Source organism: Schistocerca nitens, chromosome 3 (genome assembly GCF_023898315.1).
Source record: "Schistocerca nitens isolate TAMUIC-IGC-003100 chromosome 3, iqSchNite1.1, whole genome shotgun sequence".
In the NCBI taxonomy this organism is placed as follows: Eukaryota; Metazoa; Arthropoda; class Insecta; order Orthoptera; family Acrididae; genus Schistocerca; species Schistocerca nitens.
The window spans coordinates 50,075,207-50,096,653 of NC_064616.1; the positions used below are offsets into that span (position 1 = coordinate 50,075,207).

At 41.3% G+C, this 21,447-nt stretch overlaps 1 protein-coding gene across 1 annotated transcript in view; it reads left to right on the forward strand.

Annotated features, from left to right (window-relative positions):
- LOC126248001 (eukaryotic translation initiation factor 2D) overlaps nucleotides 1-21,447 on the forward strand; it is a 150,920-nt gene that overhangs the window by 78,730 nt on the left and 50,743 nt on the right. Inside the window, exon 3 of the mRNA XM_049948583.1 lies at nucleotides 10,980-11,069. Within this exon, the coding sequence (XP_049804540.1) occupies nucleotides 10,980-11,069 (90 nt within the window). The remainder of the gene's footprint in view (nucleotides 1-10,979; nucleotides 11,070-21,447) is intronic.

The window sequence follows — 21,447 nt, forward strand, 5'->3', positions numbered from 1 at the left end:
TGCCAGGCACTTAATTGTAAATTGCAGAGTAATCGTGTACAGGTAGAGGTAGAGGCCATATTCAGTACAGACAACCAACCAATTAGACATGGTAGCATTCATCTTAGAAGAAGTGGACTACACTTCCAGAGAAAGTGAAGGTTGTGGTCTACCACACAAAGGAACTAAAGAAATTAGCTGCCAGTGGGCATTGATTTAAATCAATGGGGAAAGATGAAAATTTGTGCTGGACTGGGATTTGAACAGTACACATTTTGCATTGGCAATAGTTGTTACTATAACATCAAAGTTGTTAATTCCTGACTCTTAATGACACTGTCTTAAAAGGTACCAGGTCTGTTTGTAACGAGGTCATCAAAAATGTTTTTTTTGCTCATCATGTCTCGGACAAATTCTTTGTGGCACCTGTCTAGTGAGTGTTCAATATTACTTCACAAGATGTTACCACTGGTAATGTGTGCTTAATTTTTTTCTCCTTCAGTTCTTGGCAAATTAAAACCACTTATTTTAACTGGGGATATTTTTATGCTGTTCAATTTAGTTTGTCTCAGAGTGCCTCTGCCTGAAGTGTGTGTATATGAGTTTGCTGCCAGTTTATTTTTAGACCTCACTTGACTGACTGTTGGTGCTAGTTGCTGTAAAGACTCAATATTCTTAAGATTCTAACTTGTCTTTCATACATACACTCCATGTAATGTTGGAACATCTCTAATTTGGGCTGCTGTCAACTTTCATTTCCGATTATTATGTGAGGCTAAGTACAAATAAATAATTCATAAACTGCTTTCAATGCATCAGTGTTTTGCTTGGAATACTCACGGGCCTTTTCCTTTGCCCCAGCCAAGAATCAGCTTGAGTTAGTGTGGTAAGCAAATCACAATTGTATGAAGCTTTTGACTTTTAATATATATAAAGAATAATTTGAACTGAAAGTAACATTAATTCTCAGTCTTGCCAACTGAGTTACGAAGTCACATAACTTGGAATTTGCAAGAAAGGCTACAGGTTATTGCCACCAGGAGTCAAGTGATTGGTAATGCATCTCGGCTCACAACAGTCATGTACCAAGTATAGGGTGTTTCACAGAAATATGGAAACACCAAAAACACAACCCATTACCAGGCCTAATATGCTTTGGCATTCAAAACAGCTTCCAGTCATCTCGGAGTGGATAAATGCAGGTCACATATGGTTTTCAAGGGAATCTTACACCATTCTTCTTGCAAAATAGTGGCAAGTATAGATAACAATGATGAAGGTGGGTAGTGATCACACACCCTGCTCTCCAAAGTAGACCACAACGGCTCAGTAATATTGAGATTAGAACTCATCACCATCATTGGGAAATAAACATTGTACCGTGGGATTGACCTGATCAGCCAAAATGGTCACATGATTGTCGGCAATAATGTGACCTTGTAGAGCAACCATGGGGGCCCATTGAATTCCATGATATGGGTGCCCTAGTCCTGGCATGCTCCACTCTTGGGACATAAACTCTACCTGAAGTTGGAAACAATGTGAAACGAGACTCATCCAACCATTGCTCCATAGTCCAGGTTATGATACTTTGACATAATGTTTTCAGATTACACCATTTGCATAACAGATATGTGGTTTTAGACTTCCAGCTCATCCAGCAATTTCCAGTGTATGAAGCTCCCTTAATATTGGTTTGGTGCTAACAGGGTTGGCGAGTGTGACATTATTGCAGTGACATTTTCAGCTGTCGTCCTCTTACTTTTTTGTCACAACCCTCTCCAATCTGTCATGATCACTCAGCACGTACCTTCATCTGCATTGTGACTTAGCAAATGATGTTTTTCTACTTTCCCTGTATGCAGTATAGCTCTTAGATTCGGTGCCTCTTGAAACACCAAACACTTCGGCTATCTTGTTTACAGAAGCATTCATCATAGGAACACCAACAATTTGCCCATATTCAAATTCCCTTAGCTCCATCATAATGCACTTGCAATTACCCAAACCACTGATCTGACCATGATTGACACTCGCACAATATTGAGGGCACTGCACAGGTGCCATTCACGGTCAAATACAAGAGTGCAACCTGCAGGCTTGGCTAGCATCTCCATTTATGTTCAAACATTCATTTTTCCTGATGTTTCAATATTTTTGTCTAACCCCTGTACTTCACTTTGATGTGATGTACATACCAAGATGATGTGTATGTGCTAATATTAATTGGAAGGGGGAGGGAGGGTTTGTTAAAAGGGATAAACAAATAATGGAATGGAATCTGTAAATTAGCTGAATAATACCACTGCTGCAAGATATAACTTAACTGAGGAACTTGTGCTTTTACAAGAGTTTCCTTACAACTGTGAATCATATTTTGGGGAACTAAAGTTCTACACACAGAGTAGATTTGCAGTAGATATTTTTAACTTAACAGTGACACTGTCATGAGTATTAGTGTGGAAAAAAGAGTGATGACACTGACGTCAGGATTGCTATGATTTGTGCTTTTGGACAAATTTCCTTCCTTGCCATTTTCTATCCCACACGATCTGGAGGACAATGAGACTGTGATATAAATCATTAAGAATGTTCTTTTCTTTACTGCTTCAGAAGAGATATTAATATGTGTAGAGGACAACGGATATCTGCTACCACTGCACCTGGGGTATATATTTTGAGTGTGTCATCTGGCCATTTGGATGAATTATGTCTTGTTCTAAATATTTAACATGTTATACATGTATATTTCAGAAGTGTGGAGGTCTTTACCTACATCAATTTCTCTTTCTTCTCCATTACTGCAGCTAATTCTGATCTTTCAAACAGTAATGAAGATTTCCACAATCTGTTTATAAACATATAACAGGTGTAATATACTATGAAAGTAATCCATGGAAATCCACACTTGGTGAAGCGCTCATACATTTTCGGACAGCATATAATGTTTCTGAACACAAATGTGAAATCTGGGCTTTGTTGCCCATGTGAAAAGTATGACCTTTCAAACTATTAACTTGTCATCTCCAAATTATTGAGATAGCATGCAGAATCCCATTTGGGTGAGTGAGGAATGCTAAACTGTATCCAAGCAGCACTTAGGCGCCTTATATGCTGAGTAAATTGTAGGTGCTTCACATCGACTACAAGGATGTAATTATGAACAGTGACTAAAGATTATTAAGAATGTTGGTGACAGAATAAGTTAGAATGAAATGTGTTATACCTTTAATAATTTTAAAGTGTAGCTGGTACAGTACTTCTCAGAAGTGTCTTTCAGCCCATAAAAACTGTTAGAAGCAGTGGCAGAATGTTTTACTAGCATTACTGGAACTTCAGCAGCAAATTATCACCTCTTCTTCTTTCTTGGCTCTACAGCTCATGATGAGCCTTGGCCTCTTCTACAATTTCCTTCCATCTCTCTCAGTCCTTGGCCAATACTCTCCAGTTTCTATAGCCAATCTTCCTAAGATCTTAGATTACTCCATCTTTCCATCTGGCTCTTGGTCGACCACGTCCTTTCTGCCCTCCTGGCTTTCCTTGTAATATTCTTTTTGGTACTTCTGTATCCTTCGAGCGAGCCACATGTCCCGCCCACATCAGTCTGGATGATTTCACTATCCTTCTGATGGATTGGTCTTTGTATATGGTATACTACTCATGGTTGTATCTCCTCCTCAATATTCCTCTTTCACAGATTGGGTCGATAATTCGTCCAAGTACCTTTCTTTCAAATGCATCCAGTGTTTCAATATCTTTAGTTGTTGATGTGCAGGCTTCAGAGGCATATGTAAGCACTGGTTGTATAAGTGAATTAAAGATAGTTAATTTAGTGGTACGAGTCAGGAGCCTTGAGGATAGAAGTCTTGTTAGGGCAAAGTAGGCTCTATTGGCCAGTATTAATCTCTGCTTAATTTCAAAGGAGGTATCATTTAGATGTGTAACTGTCAAGCCCAAATACTTGAAATGTTCAACTCTCAAATGTATAATTGCCCATTGTTATTACATTTGACATATTTTCTCTGTGCTTTTCCAGCTGCCATATATTTTGTTTTTTGTTCATTAATAATTAACCCCATGTTCCTACTAGCCTGTTAGATAGCTGCAAATGTCTCTTCCATTGCTTTTTGTGTTCTTGCTATTATATCTATGTCATATGCATAGGCCAGTATCTGCACCAATTTATAGAAGATCGTTCCTCTGTTCAGAAGGTTTGCGTTCCTCATCACCTTCTCCAGGGCGGCATTACAGAGAATACATGCCAATGCATCCCCTTGTCACACTCCGTTTTTAATACTCAATGTATTGGACATCATTCCTCCTATTCTTAGACTACGTTGAGTTTCACTCATTGTCATTCTCACCAGCCTTACCAACTTTCTCGAGATACCCAGTTCATCTAGAGCTTGATATAACTGCTCTGTATTTATGCGATCATAAGCTGCTTTGAAATCTATAAAGAGGTGATGCGTGCCAACTCTGTATTCATTTGTTTTTTCCAGGATTTGTCTTAAGGTGAATATTTGATCTATGGTTGACTTCCCAGGAAGGAATCCGCATTGGTACGGCCCCGTCTCCCTCTGTATGATTGGGAGTATTCTGTCGAATAGTATATTAGAAAGTATTTTATATCCCAAATTAAGTAGTGTGATCCCTCTCTAATTACCACACTGGTATAGTTACTCTAGGGTTGAGGAGACTATCAAAATACCTGCACCATATTTCACATATTCCCTTCCCTTCACTTATTATATTCCCTGTCTCATCTTTTATTAAGCTTGTTTTGCTACCAAAAGGCTTCCGTGCAGCATTCACCTCTCTAGAATTTTCTTATTTCATTTTTGCTTCTCATGAGCTCCATTTCTTTGACACTTGCTTTTATCCATTCTCTCTTTTTTTCTTTGATGTGTCCTCTTTTCAATCCTCCTTTTTTCTTTGTATTCTTCTACTATCCTCCTCATACAGTGTGATCGCAGTGTCCTCCTATATGCTTTGTTCTTTCCTTCAGTTACTATTTCGCATTCAGTATCAAACCATGATGGTCTTACTTGTCTTGTCCCAATTCCAAGTATCACTCTTGCCGATGTCTCCTCCGTTGTTTTTATCGCTTCCCACTGATCTTCAATATTGTTATATTCTCCAGCATTTTCCGGAATCTGAGTTATCTTCTCCTGATACTGTTCTCTTACTTCCACTGATTCTAAAGTTGTTATATTATATTTCTGTGCCCTGGGTCGGTCTCCTTTCGCTGCATTAGATATCCTTGCCCTCACCCGTGCCCATACCAGAAAATGATCTGTATCTATGTTTGGGCCTCTGAGACTCCTCACATCCAATAGGTCCGATTTGTGTCTCAAATCTATCAACACATGGTCGATCTGGTTTTCTGTTTCCATCCGGTGAGTTCCATGTTCCCTTATGAATTTCTTTATGTGGGAACAGTGTTGATCCTATTACCATACTTCTAGATGCTGCAAACAGTATAAGCCTTATTCCGTTATCATTACTTGTTGCATGTTTGCTGTGGGGGCCAATTATTGGTCTATAAATCTGTTCTTTCCCCACCTGAGCATTTAGGTCTCCAGCTGTTATTTTAATATCATGCCCTGGGCACTCATCATGTACTCTTTTGAAAGATTCATAGAATACTTCTTTCTCTTCTTCAGATTCTTCTGTTGGTGCATGGGCATTAATTATGGAGTAGGTAAAGAATTTCCCCTTTATCCTTAGTGTTGATAATTTTGGACTAATGGGTGTAAACCCTATTACCAAATGCTTCAATTGTTGATGTACAACAAATCCTGTCCCCAGCTGGTGATTCCTTTCACTGTAGCTATAGAATATATTCGTCTCTTTCTTTTGTAAAACTCCACTCCCTGTCCATCTTATTTCTTGTAGTGCTATTATACTTTGCTTCAGACTCATTATTTGATCCAGCATTACTTTCAGTGCTCCTGGTCGATATAGGGATCTCACATTCAAAGTACCAATATATAGATCTGATCTACGCCTTATATTTCTCTTCTTCCTAAATTTCCCTCCTTCATTTACTTGTATTCCATCCTCTGTTCTTTTCCATGCCAGGTCCGTCTTCCTTCCTCCGTCCAACTTTACTTTGTAGAAGTTTTGCAACAGTTGTTTTTTACAGAGCGGGCTGTCAATCCTGCGTCCAACCCCTACCAGGGGACGGGTGATTTTTTAATCAAGGTTGTCTTCCCTTAACCTTTGGAGACCCAACTCCCAACTGCAAGGCAGCAGTTATTGTTTTGCTAGTTTTGGTCCGCCCCGGGTATTTTTTTTTCCCCCAGTGTCCACCATATCTGGTGAACATTCCCCAATCCGCCACCTGGGGAGGCACCTGATGGGAGACTAGCAATTCCACACGGGAGCAAATTATCACCATTGGAACATAATGAGAGCAGCTGTAACTTTGTTGGCTAGATGTTCTCCATGTGGAATCATTGCAAGAGCCCCTTACCCTACAGAAAAATACATTAAGGCCCAATATAGTACTGTATGCAGTCTTATGTTCAAAGCAGAAAGTGAAGAAGAGTTGAAGATCCTCTTACTGAAGGCTAAAGAGGAAAGTGCAAAGGTTGGTCTAATGCTGAATGTCAATAAAATGAAAATTATGGCAACCCACCTGCCACTTTATGGCATATAGGAGGACAAACAATAGAGGTAGTTTCTTTGTTCAGTTATCTCGACTCCTAGATTTCTGATGATGGTGACTACAGCCATGAAATCAAGAGACACTTGTTACTTGGGAGAAAGGCAATGTCCAACTTGGACAATGTTTTAAGAGGAGAGAAGTAATTGTAACAACAAAGGTTCATATAGTAAGGGCTATGGTCTTTCCAGTTGTTATGTAAGGATGTGAGACCTGGGCCATAAGAAAGGCTGAAGAGTGTAGAATAGATACCTTTGAATTGTGATCTTGGAGGAAACTCCGTAGGGTTCCGTGGACCACAAAGGCAACAAATAGCTCATTATTACAACAAATAAAACCAAATTGCTCCTTGGAAAGTCTGATACTGAAACGACGACTGACCTATTACGGGCACATTATGAGAAGATGTAATTGACTGGAAAAGACTTTAATGCAGGGGAAGATTGAAGGCACAAGGAGAAGAGGGTCGCAAAGGGTGAGATGAATCAACACCCTGGAAATTCTGTGGAAGAGAGTGCAGGACCGAAGAAATTGTCATGCATGATGTCAGAGAGTCAGAACACACACAAACACACAAACACACACACACACACACACACACACACACACACACACAATATATATACATTTGGGTGGATCATAAAATTGTGTTTTGTGGTACTGTCATTACTAGTCACACTAAAAAGCAAAAGCCAAATTGATGCTTCATGAAGGTTGTAGAACTGGACACTATGTAGTTGATTTCACTATGTATTTTGACCCAAGGGGCTCACAGATCTTTTGTGGGTGCGTGACTGACGAACATGGTGCCACAAGCTCTTGTTTAAGAAAACAGAACATCTGATTAGGAAACGCCAACAATCTTCCATACAGATTATGATGTTATTCACATAGAGGTACTAGTAAAACAGCATGTACTCCTCCTGCTCCTACTCCTACTCCTACTCCTACTCCTCCTCCTCCTCCTACCACCACACAGTCTCCACCTCCATCCTCTATCCCACTCTTTGAAAGATTGGACCAATACTTCATGGTAATTTCAGTGGTAACAGGACACTCAGAGATAAACTAAAAACTCTAGCACATGCAAAATTGTCTGAATACATGATTGTTATAAATAAACTTTTGCTACTTGAGCTACTGTAGATGGAATATATTTACAGTAATGGTACACAACTTCATAGGAATGATGTTCAGACTATGTGCTGCACAATTTGCATTATTAGTAGTGTTACTGTCATGACTTGCCATTAAGTGCTGGTACTGGCACGATGATGTACATTGAAACACAAGTATCAGTGTGCATTACAGTTGTAGACAGTCAACATGGGTCTGGAGAAGTTGAGCAGGGCTTTACTCATAAGCTGTTTTATCAAAACAGCAGCAGCAGTGCTGCTGCTCTTTGTGAGTATCAACGCATTAAAAGTATACAGAGAGGTTCTCCTTCAGCACCGTGGTTGAAGGACATGATTCGGATGTTCAGATTAACTGACAATTTGGGAATTGCTTCTGAGAGAGGACAACAGCCAATTGTGCCAAACATTGTTGAAGAAGTTACTGTTTCTATGGCTGAGAATGCTGGATGCAATGTGTAATCTTGTAGCAGTGCACAAGCTGTGTCATGTTGAGCAGACATTTGTGACCTGGGGCATAAATATGGTATGCAATTAGAAAATATTACCCTCTTGTGGGGAAATTAAAATGTGTTTCTTTCAATGGTTCATTTGTTATTTCTCTATCTCGACACTGTATATCTATACAAGGCACACTTTCAAGCTCCCTGATGCCTCTTTGTTGAGTGTATTCAAGTCTCAATGAAAGGGCAAGCTCAGGGGTGAAATTATGTAGATTGAAGTTGCTGTGTTTGTCAGTGACTGACTAGATCTCACTAGTAACTCGTAGCCATTTTTAGTATGGGCTTGGGAGTTATGTCCCCACCCTGCTATCTTACTCAGTGGGCAGCAGAAAGTTCATTATCATCCAGCATGTGAGTGGTGAGGTGACTAGCAGAACAAATGGCAGATCCGAATGGTCTGTGATGACAAAGTTAACGTAGTGAATGGCTGGCTAGTAAGAGAGTCCAAAACACACTAATTTTGCTATAAGCTTACAAGGTTAGTCCAGAATGATATGGCTCAGTCTTCAGGTGTTTTCAGGCTACTGACAGAATTTGAATGCGCACACACATTTTAGCTAAAAACTTTGACACAGTGTGTGCCTAGTGTATTGTAGGCTTACGCCGTCTGTGTAACCATGAGGAATTGTGGCTGCTTGCTACCCACTGTCCCTGACTCCATATTAATACTGCGGCTTGGCAGGACTCTGAATCTCTGTCAAATACCGGTCTTTGTACACAAGCACAATCTTGTGTGTGTCTTCTTCAGTACAGAAAATGCTTACAATAGCACTTGGAAGTACTTTATTATCGAGTAGCTTCATTTATGGAGAATGTTATGACACCTTCCCCTTTTCATATTATCCTTCCTGAATGGACACTAGTTCCATTGTAGAGTCAGAGACATACAATCAAATTGCTTCCTTCAAGAGAACTGTGTATCACTAGCAAGTGTGCTCAGTGTCACTCTTTTTTCCACTGCCATCAAAGGCATTATATCCACAGCAAGGATTAATTTCATGTGCTCCATACTCGCATGAAATTTCTCTGAATTTAGTGTCCTCATCCAATTTCAGCTCGAGTTTTTCTACTTCAGCTAATCATTCACAGATTGAAACTAGTATGTTTAGAAGGTGTGTTTTTAACTATGGACCATTTTTTAAATAAAGCTGTTGCAGCACTGTGATTGGCAATCTACACGTGTGTGCCGAGTACTTGCATCTATTGGCTACCCACAGATACTGTAATGGAAGCTTTCATATCTGTTTGATCATTTTTGCTTATTTAAAATGCTTCCTTTAGCTGAAAAATCTCTCGGAATTTGAAATATGCACAATTTTTTTTCTGTGTTCAAGAGACATGAAAATGAGTTCTCAATATTTGCCATCACAGATATCTTATGATCAAAGAACTAACAAATATACTGAGATACCTGAATCAACCTAAAGTATACAGCGATAAAAAAATAAAATAAATATTAACATTGAAGTTGCGCAATGGTAAGACACTGGGTGGACTCTCATTCGGGAGGATAGAAGTTGAAATCCCCATCTGGCCATCAGTATTTAGATTTTCCATTGTTTCCTTAAATTAGTTAAAGTGAGTGCCTGGATAGCTCCTCTGCAAAGGACATGGTCAATTTTCTTCGTCATCCTTCCTATAATCTGAACTTGTGCTTTGTCTCTTCTGATCTCTCAGCAATGTGACGTTAGTATCTAATCATCCTTCATTCCAAATACAATATGAATTCATTGCACAGGTTTCAACCGTGTCTTCAGAACTGATAATTTTAGTGTGTTGTTGTTGTTGTTGTTGTTGTTCTTCTTCTTCTTCTTCTTCTTCTTCTTCTTCTTTTTTCACATTACATTTTACTATCTCCAGTTATATTTTTGGCATGTTACACATCTTTCAACATTATTTCATGTAACACCTGTATAATGAATATTAGCATACCAGTTTTCTGGAAATTTCTTGTGTTGTTTTGTTTTCTCATGTGTCCAGTATCCTCACTGTGAGTGTGTGGAATGAGCAATGTATCTAATGTAATGTTTTGTTTTGGCACATAAAGTCTTTGTTTTTACCAAGAGTTCTGGGTTATTCTTTTTTGTAATGACAATGTCATCCACTCAGCCTCTCCTTCTCCTTGTCGTTGTCATTATCATCATTTGTCTCCACCCCCACTTCCTTTCCTCTCTCTCTCTCTCTCTCTCTCTCTCTCTCTCTCTCTCTGTGTGTGTGTGTGTGTGTGTGTGTGTGTGTGTGTGTGTAAATTTTTACCTAGACATGATGCCTACCTTACACAACTTAGAGAGATGATAAACATGTAAGATGTTAATGAAATCTCTATTTACTGTTTCTAATTTTTTGTAAAACATCATTAGAAAGAAGTTAAGAAATTAGGATAGTGGTTCTGCCAGAAGTTAAGCTATGAGGATAGATCATGAGTTGTTCGTGAATAACTGAGTGGGCAAGAGCATTCCATATGAAAGACAAGGTCCCCAATTTGTGTCCTTGGTCTGCACACGTCTTTAATCTTCTGGGAAGTTTTGTTATTAGAAAGTCTAAATGAAAAGTATTGTGCTAAAAACTAACAAATGAATACCTTTAGATTGTAAGAACAAAATTGAACAATGCTGTACTATTAATGTGCATGTTAATGTATGCTGTATCTTCACTTTGATAATAAGACGTTAAGACAGCTATATCCATTTCCAGGAAAGGCACAAGTTTACCTGTCAGCCTTCTCAGAAAACACATAACTGATTATGTTAAGGAGGAAAACTTGCAGAGTACCTCAGATCGAAGGTAATATTTTCATTGTTGATTGTTCTACAGCATAGATTTGGCTTTATTGCCTGCATGCTACTTATTGTCATAAACATGCATTAAATGGCATAACTAACACTTCCATGACAGATGGAAAGGTGAGCCGTGTTTGCTCATCTGCTTGAATGAAGTGGAGAGTTTCCATTCAGCAGGTAGTCATCTAAATCTCCAGCTCAGTGGAAATAAATAAATACTGGTGTTCAATACTTGGCAGAAGCAGCTGTTCACAGTTCATTACATATAACTGTGATTCAAAATAAATTGTTTTTAGTGATTGCATTGCTGTGTGTTGTCAGTAGTAAACAGAAATATTCAACAGATGTGCGGATTCTTGAAGTTTTTAATGGAATCACAGGTATGAAAATTTCTGCAACAATATTGCTTTTCTATTTGTTAGTAATTTGATAATTTCTGTCATAGTAATGAAAATATTTGATTTTATTCAAGTTATGTTAGCTAATTCTTCCATTGCCTCTTTGTAGAGCCTCATAATAATAAATGAAAAGCGCAATACTGTGTATTTCTACAGGATTATTTGTTTAGTTAACCGATTTTCAGCTTACGAGGCAATCATCAGACTTCAACTGACTACACACACAAAATAAATGTCATCTTCGACAGTGCAGTAGTAATGAAATTAATAGGCAAAAAGTTGGAAACTAAATAAATATAAAGGGTGCAAACCAGGAAAAACATTAACACTAGGACAAAAAACTGTGCCTATGTAACATGTAAAATAAATTAAACAATCCCAGTAAAATAAATTATTGCTTGCCAAGACTACTAAAGAATAGCTTGTGAACAGGTATTACACATCACAAGTGATACAGAAACAGAGTAGAAATAGAATTGACTTTTGTAACAACAGAACATTAGAGTACCTGGGAAAACTGATGATTTAGCAACAGAATATTAGAGTACATAAGCAATCGAAATAAAAATTAAATCAAAACAGTAACTGGAGGAATAGAAAGGAACAGACAGTGTGGGGAGTAATGGAAAACTGAGAGGATTAAGGGAATTTCAGAAGGGTAGAACTATTGAGTTGTGTTTGGCCATTTTATATTAAATCACAACTGTGGGCCAGATGTTTATTGATTTACAGGACTTACAACAGATTGAGTTTTTGGCATTTGTTTGGTAAGCAAAGGACATGGGGCAGTGGCTGGTAGCTGTGGCCCTTGCTCAGTACATGCTCAGCAAGTGTGGAGTTATAATTCTGCAGCCTCCAGCTGTGTCCATGTTCAGCTAGCCTAGTTCCTATGTCTATGCCTGATTGACCAATATAAAACCACAGTCAGTACAAGAATATTCTGTATAACCCACTGTTGGTTAGTAATTATGTGTTATCTTTGCCATTGAAAATACACTGGACTGTGCTGTTCTTCACATAGTAGGAAGTCCTATAGCTGTAGCTTTAACTACACTCTGTGATACTGGTCCTATGTATGGTGTTGTACACCACTTCCAGCAGACAGTGGAACGAGCATACATTCCGAACCTGATGCACTGCTGCAAATGTCATCATTACAACCACACTCGAGAGTCCTGTTGACACCCAGCCAGATGTGTAACCTGTGGTAGGGATGCTCACGAGGGCGACTGTCTGCCTCCTCCTCCCCACTGTATCAGCTAAAATAGCGACAATGCTGCCCCCTCCCATGATTGTCCCATGTATCTTGGTGAGCAGGCTGTCTAGGAGATCAGGGTGAAGGAGAAAGTGCCTTACCTGGTCGCTCACACAGTGTTCGCTAGTTGGAAACCCTGTGTTCTACCATCTGGCATTTACATTACTGCTCTTGCTACAACTTGCTTCACGAAGTATATGGCTACGCAGACGTGAGACCTCAAATTTAGCACCGCGGTTGTGAAATTGCCCAGAGTATGGTAGTGACCCCATCTCCTCCTCCGGCTGTGCAACAAGCCACAAAACTTTCACCTCACCAGGCGAAGTCACCTGCTACACAACCAGCAGGCCGGGAAGAACAGAAGGAATACTCTCGCAAAGACTTCCTACGTCCCTCGAGCCAGCAAACATCTGAATCTTCCTCTGCCAACCACAAAGGCTCCAAGAAGTCAAACAAAGGGAACGGTCTTCTTCTTTGCTGACCTCGCTGACGGTGTTCCCACATGATACCTTAGCCCGGCCAACCTCCACGTTGCTGGTGTGCACCGTCAACCATTTTTCTGCCCTGGACTCCACAGACTGACATTAGGAGAATGCTGACTCCTCTGTAGATCTTGTGGAGCAGGATCCTCCTGCCTCCGTGCCCTGTAGCAGCAAGTCTTCAAAGGCTGGCACTCGGCAGCCGCTGAGGTGACACCCTTCGTTTTTTCCTCACCATGACTCTCCTCCAATAGAATGTTTGTGGTCTTCGATCCAAAAAAGAGGACTGACGACTGCTCTTAGAATCGCAGCATCCGCTTGTACCCTGCCTCAAGGAAACAAATTTGCATTCTCATGACCACTTTGAGCTCTCGCATTTCTTCCTAGTCCACTTTGACCTGCCCCTCCCCCTTCTACCCTCATCCCCCCAGGACGCATTCCATCTCGTGGGGGTGTCATGCTGTTCGTCCAGGATGATGTTCATAGTCAAGCCACCTCCCTGACTACCTGGCTCCAAGCTGTTGCAGTCTGCATTTTCCTTCCTCACTTGACCTTTTCCCTTTGTAGCAGTTACATCCCTCAGTCATCCGGTGTCACCAGGGCAGACTTCCTCCAGATTACTGGGCAACTCCCTTCCCTCCTTTCTGCTGCTCAGTGAATTTAATGTGCACCATCCCTTTTGGAGCTCACCCAGAACCTGCCCGAGAGGTGCCCTTTTGCCTGACCTTATCAATCATCTTCACCTCATCTGCCTTAACACGGGAGCACCCACATTTCTTTCAGACTCCACTCTCACCTGTTCCCATTTGGATTTCTCCTTCTGTAATACCCAATTTGCTCATCATCTCGAGTGATCTGTTGTCTCTCACACGTATTTCAGTGACCATTTCCCATGTGCCATCTGATTGCTGGCTCCTACCCTCACCTACTTGCACACCCAAACGGCATCTTTCTAAGGCTGACTGGAGGCTTTACTTCTCCCTGGCAACCTTTGACATACATAATTTCCCCATTTGTGATGACCAGGCAGAGTATCTTACAAATGTTATCCTTACCACTGAAGAACGTTCCCTTCCTCACACATTTCTTTACCACACCCTGTCCCAGTCCCTTGGTGGACTGAGGCATGCTGCAACACTGTTCATGCGCAGAGATGTGCTCTCCGCATTTTTAACTATCATCCTATGATGGCAAACTGCATTCATTATAAATAGTTGCGTGCACAGTGTCGTCGCATTTTTTGGGATAGCACAAAAGCTAACTGGATTTCATTTACTATTTCTTTTAACGGTTCCACTCCCTCTTCCATCGTATGATCCAACCTCCGACAGCTCTGTGGGACCGAGGTCCATTCCTCAATTTCTCGCCTGATAGTAGCAGACGGTGTCATAGTGGACCCTGTTGCTGTCTCCAACACCTTGGGCTGCCATTTTGCAGTGATTTCGAGCTCCTTCCACCATCACCCTGCCTTCCTCCATCGGAAATGAGCAGAGGCAGCTCAGGTAATACCCTCCTCTTCTCAGAATAGTGAGTGCTACAGTGCCGCCTTTACTATGAGGGAGCTAGATCATACTCTTACTTTATTCCGATCTTCCACCCCAGGACCAGATGCTGTTAACATACACAAGTTGCAGCACCATTCTCTTGAGGGCAAGCACTTCCTCCTTTGCACAGACAACCACATATGGGGAGAGGCCACGTTTCCCAGATGCTGGTGTGAAACCACTGCCATACCCATACCTAAGCCCAGTAAGGACAAACACCTTCCTTCTTGCTGCTGCCTCATTTTCTCACCAGCTGCATTTGCAAGGTGATGGAATGTATTATTTATGCCTGACTGGTATGGTGGCTCGAGTCTTGCAGTTTACTAACCACTGCACAAGGTAGATTTTGAGTGTGCCGTACTGTAGTTGATCTTGTCAGTTTGTTAAAAGGTGCTCCCCTACCGCTTTGTGCTCATTGCCCTCATCCTTTGATGGTATGCCATTTCCTAATGGAAAGCCCTTTTTTAACCACATATGTTCTCATTTGTGTTTGCCATCTGAGCTATCAGCAATTTTAGTGAACAACACGCAGACATTCAACCATGTTTTACTTTTTATCTGTCGTAGTAAATGGTGAAGGACATCATACTTTAGTTCAGGATCTCCATTTCTGTATGTTGTATTTTATAGACTTTTCTCCATGTCCCTGTTTTTAGCTGTCTTCTGTCAATTGGGATTAACATGTAGTTGTTTTTAATTCCTTTTTGTCTTCATGTTCTACAGTTTTGACATAGGCAAATATGACCCTAGTTATTTTTGTGCCCCAAGACAAAACTGGAAAAAATATTGTCCTTTGGAACTGGAAAAAGTTTTGTACTACGTATGTCTGAGTGGCTAGTCTCAGGTCATTCAGCACCAGGGGTTGACTTTACTCCTGTACAGCAACTCTGTCAGAATATCAACACATTTGCCCACTGGTGTGTTGTAAAACAAACTGCAGACAACAAAGGATACTAATTCAGCACTGTGTGAAGTATATAAATAGATGAAACTTCCTGGTAGATTAAAACTGTGTGCCGGACCGAGACACGAACTTCGGGACCTTTGCCTTTCGCAGGCAAGTGCTCTACCAACTGAGCTACCCAGGGTAGCTCAGTTGGTAGAGTACTTGCCCGCGAAAGGCAAAGGTCCCGAGTTCGAGTCTGTCTAGCACACAGTTTTAATCTGCCAGGAAGTTTCATATCGGCACACACTCCACTGCAGAGTGAAAATCTCATTCAGATAAATAGATGTTTTATCTTATTTATAAATTCCACTGAGTTTGAGCTACCATGCTTTGGTTTGAATTTAGGTTTACTTTTAATTAAGATGTCTAAGCCTTTTAGTAAGATGGAGCAGTGAATGATGATACACTAGATGGATGTGTAAACCTTGCTTTTATAGTTTAGGAAGCGCATACAGTCTAGGAGGCACTGGATTCATGTTAGTTAATAGCTTTGCTTCAAAATCAGAAAATATACTTTCTCATGAATTGGTTAGACATTTAATATTGTCTTTGAGTAGTTTAGTAGGATCTCCAGGAAGGCCTTAAAAGGACGTTGGTCTTGGGAAATTGTTGACTTTTTTTCAAATAATAATACTTGTTTAAAATTACAATACTGCTGCCTGTGTCTGATTTTATGACAATAATATTTTGCTGATGTATTGTTTTATGTCTTGAGGCTATGAAATTAGTTAGTGGTGTGTTACTCTCAAATGTTCTTCATGCCTGTAGTGCATGAGCAACAAAATGTTTTGCTGTAGTGTCTTTAATTAAAGCATATTCTATGTGTCTTTTCATTACTGTTAGTTGCTTTTCTTATGTAGGGTAGGAAGGAATGTATTTAAAGTATTTCTCAAACACATTTTACTCATTTCTTGGTTGGGTTGGGGAGTAAAGGGACCAATCTATGGAGTTATCAGTCCCTTATTCATTTGTCTAAAGGACTAAGTCTGGCAAATTAATTATTCATTGAGAAAACTTTTGTTTATGGTTTAGGGTTAGACGTGAACTCAAATTTAATGTTATACATTCAGAAAACATTGTAATAGCTTCAAGAAATTTAATATTAGCAAAAGCTTTCAAACTATAGCCATCATGGGAAATAAATCATGTCATAAAGTTGAGAAAATGTGAGTATGGTGGCTCTGGGGTGTACAAAATAAATTGTGATAAAGTTTATAAGGGGCAAAGTTGGTGAACATTAATGGCAGGGTTTAAAGAACACCCATACAGTGGGAGGGATAGTGAATTGGTGAACTGCATACATATGCATAGGCATGTATTGTGTCAGGTAAGTGAGTGTGTGGAAGTGTTGAACAAAGCACAAAAAAGAAACCCTTTAAATGTTCTAGAGAAGCTTGAAACTTTCGTACACAAAACCAAATATCCCCATGCTATTTTAGATGAAGGAAGCAAACGTAGCTAACACTTTTAAATTTCTGGTGTGATTTTTTGCAGACTGTGGCACGTTCTGTTTGCTAGCCATGCTAGATAAAGTTAGCTAGGCTGCACTACAACCTGTCACTTCACATGTATTCTATGTTCCTGGTCTCACTATAATATAGAGCTGCCTCTCCAAAATGTTAAAATTTATCCTTTTATTAAAAAAAAAAAATCTGCTTTGCAAGTTCATGTACTTTAATATATCGTTGTATGGTAGTAATGTGAAAAATGTAAGTAACATTGTTTTCTCTCTCTTGGAAAGTGGGAACCAGCTGGCAGAGGTACTAGGAGATATTTTCCATATTTCATTTAAACTGAACAATCCAAAATATGTATGCGTATAAATGCATTTGTCATAAAAAATGTACAGAGGATACGAATATACATCAAAATACTGTAACAGCAGAATGTAAAAGATTTCGTTGTTTTGAAGCATCATAAACCCCAGATATTGTGTAGGCAGGACCTTCATATTGCAAAAAAAAAGTATTCAGAAAACATGGCTGAGCACACACTTCTGCACTGATACAAGAGTGTTTCTTCGCAGTTTATTTCTTTATATGCTACATACTAGCAAATGTAGCATATTGGAATGGGGACTATGATTTTCCCTGTATTGACTGCTTACTGGTGTGGATACACCTATCAGAAAGATCCGCCACAGAAAAGACACTATAAGATAAGGTGTACTACGCAAGACAAAGTGTGGATAGTGGATAATGAATTGTATGTGTTTAATCATCACAGAAACATCCACGATCAGGTCTCTTATAGCCCTATGTGTTGGAAACGTGTAGCAGATCTCAACAGTTAAGAAATCTAATTAAGCTGTAAATTCAAATAGAAAGGAAGAGTTTCTGCTGTTGTATAGTTCTTGTGGCAGTGGTGTTGGCTGACAGTTGCAGGAAGCATTGGAGTGATTGCAATGTGACTAGCATTGTGAGCTTAGAGCAGGGTTGGCACAGATGACAAATGACGTACTGCAGTTCTTCTTCTTCTTTCTTGGCTCTACAGCTCATGATGAGCCTTGGCCTCTTCTACAATTTCCTTCCATCTCTCTCAGTCCTTTGCCAATACTCTCCAGTTTCTATAGCCAATCTTCCTAAGATCTTCGATTACTCCATCTTCCCATCTGGCTCTTGGTCGACCACGTCCTTTCTGCCCTCCTGGCTTTCCTTGTAATATTCTTTTTGGTACTTCTGTATCCTTCGAGCGAGCCACATGTCCCGCCCACATCAGTCTGGATGATTTCACTATCCTTCTGATGGATTGGTCTTCGTATATGGTATACTACTCATGGTTGTATCTCCTCCTCCATCTTCCTCTTTCACAGATTGGGCCGATAATTCATCTAAGTACCTTTCTTTCAAATGCATCCAGTGTTTCAATATCTTTAGTTGTTGATGTGCAGGCTTCAGAGGCATATGTAAGCACTGGTTGTATAAGTGATTTATAGATAGTTAATTTCGTGGTACGAGTCAGGAGCCTTGAGGATAGAAGTCTTGTTAGGGCAAAAATAGGCTCTATTGGCTAGTATTAATCTCTGCTTGATTTCATAGAAGGTATCATTTAGATGCATGACTGTCAAGCCCAGATACTTGAAATGTTCAACTCGCTCAAACCTGCCCCCAGGGGGTCCACAACTCTTTTGTGGATACGTGCGTAGCGAGCACGGGACCCCAAGCTAATGTGGCCCTCCTTCCTTTCCGGGCTGCATACCTTCCTTTTTCGCATCCTTCCCCATCCCCCATCTTCGACCCCCCCCCCCCCCCTCCTCACATTCATCTCTTTCCTTCTCTTTCTCCCCCTCTGGAAGTATGTTTTGTGCCTACGTCTGGAGACAGACGCTCGAAAATGTAAAATATTCTTCGCTTTCTCTGCTTGCAAATCTTTGTCCTTCCTTTGTCCTTCCTTTGTCCTTCTCTTTTCCATACCTCTTCTCTTTACGCTTTTCTCCGCTGCGGCGTTTGAGACCTCTCTTCTTTCCTTTCCCTTTCTTTGTTCCTCCCTTTCTCTTTGTTCCTCCCTGTGTGTGTATGAAGGCCAACCCACGCATTCCCATGTGTTGCCGGTGATGGGGTAACGTGTAATTCCCCGCCCCGGGTAGACAGATAGGACACGTACGTACCCCCTGGTAATGGCCAGGCCCAGGGAGGGGTGATTACCCGAGCTGATACCTTCTGAAAGTGCCGATTGGTCCCTCCGTCTGTTTCTCGGGAGGTGTGACCTGAGGTGTAAACAACCACCTAAGGCGGGCGTGCCCTCTGAGAGGGCCCCTACAAAGAAGGAGCGCGCTATCGGAGACGCCGGTAATCACGGGTCATACTTCTGCAATGGTTTCCTCATCATCAACTATGTCTGCTCACAAGCGTAAGTTCAATGAGTCTCAGCCACGGACAGTTCTTCCATCATTGCCACAGTTCCTTGTTTCTCAGTCTGACAAAGGTCAACACTTCTCCATGGTCAACCCTTTCATTATTCAGAAGGATGTCGATGCAATTGCAGGTCCTGTAAAGTCTTGTTCCAGATTACAAAATGGCACCTTGTTGTTAGAAATAGTCAGTGCCCTCCAGGCACAAAAATCGTGTGTACGTCACTGCTACACACCTTCCCTGTCCGGGTGGAAGCGCACCGCACTTTAAATTCCTCACGTGGGGTCGTTTATACACGCTCCCTCGACGGATTGTCCGATGAGGAAATTCAGCACTAGCTGTCTGACCATGGCGTAACGGCTGTTCATCGAGTCATCAAAAAGTTTGACACAAACATCGTTCCAAGCCGTACTGTCTTCTTGACATTTGACAGAGTTCAACTCCCATCAAACATTAAAGCGGGCTATGAGATAATTTCCGTTCGCCCTTACATCCCAAACCCTACACATTGCTATCGGTGTCAGCGGTTCAATCATACCAGCCAGTCCTGTTGCAATCCGGCCAAACGTGTTATGTGTGGCAAGGATGCCCATGAGGGTGCCTGTCCACCTCCATCCCCTCATTGCATCAACTGTACGGGTGACCATGCTGCTTTCTCTAGAGATTGCCCCATTTTTAAAGACAAAAGGCTCATTCAGGAAATCAGAGTGAAGGAAAACGTGTAGACCTTTGCTGGTCGAAAATTATTCGCCAGGCGAAAGCCCACTGTGCTTCAGGCAGATAAATACAGCACTGTCCTTGCCTCTCCTCGGCCAACAAAGGACGCAGCCACACAGACTTCTGATCTCACCTTTAGTGCCGTGCAACAGTCGTCAGATCGGCCAGCGCAAAGATCGCCCGTTCCACCTCCCCGCTTTCGCCTGCTCACTCTATGGCTCACCCTTCATTGGGTTCTGCTAAATCTCGATCCCAAAAGTCAGACACCCGGACTTCCAAAAAAGAGCATACTCGTGAAGATTTTTTACGTACCCCAACTTCTCAACCATCGGTTCCTCCTCCATCTATACATCATGTTTCCAAGAAGGCTAATAAGAAACCCAGTTCCTCTCCTTCTCCGCCACGGCGTGTCTCATCTACAGCACCACCTGGCGGTAACCACCCTCGGCCGTCTTCTGTGTCACCGAGGCGCACTGCTGGCGGCCGATCAACCATACGATCGCTGGTGGCAGGAGCTGCTCCTGAACAACCTATGGATCAGGATCTTCTGCCTTCGGCTGAGTGCCGTTCCACGCTGTCGGTCGCAAGCTCTGAGCAGTCGTTCAGTTGACAGCAACCTTGGTCACATTCTTCCATTTTCTGTCCACCCTATGTCCATTATCCATTGGAATATCCGCTTCATTCGAGCCAATCAGGATGAATTGACGATCCTCTTACGATCCTACTCGCCGGTCATCTTCTGTCTTCAGGAAACAAAGCTGCGTCCCCACAACCGCTTTGTTTTCCCCCATTTTCAGTCAGTCCGATATGATCTCCCCTCTGTTGAAGGCACTCCGGCACATGGAGGACTCATGATTCTTCTCCATGGTACTCTCCATTATCACCCAATCCCCTTAAACACTTCCTTCCAAGCTGTCGTTGTCCGTCTTTCCCTTTCTGGATACACCTTCTCTCTTTGTACTGTATACATTCCATCGTCCACACCAATGGCAAGAGCTGATCTCCTTCATCATCTTGGTCAGCTTCCACCCCCCTATTTGCTGGTTGGGGACTTCAATGCCCACCACCCGCTTTGGGGATCTCCACATCCTTACCCGCGTTGCTCACTATTGCTAGACGTCTTCCACCAAGCAGTTCATGTTTGCCTCAACACTGGGGACCCTACATTCTTGTCTGCCTCCACGACAAATTT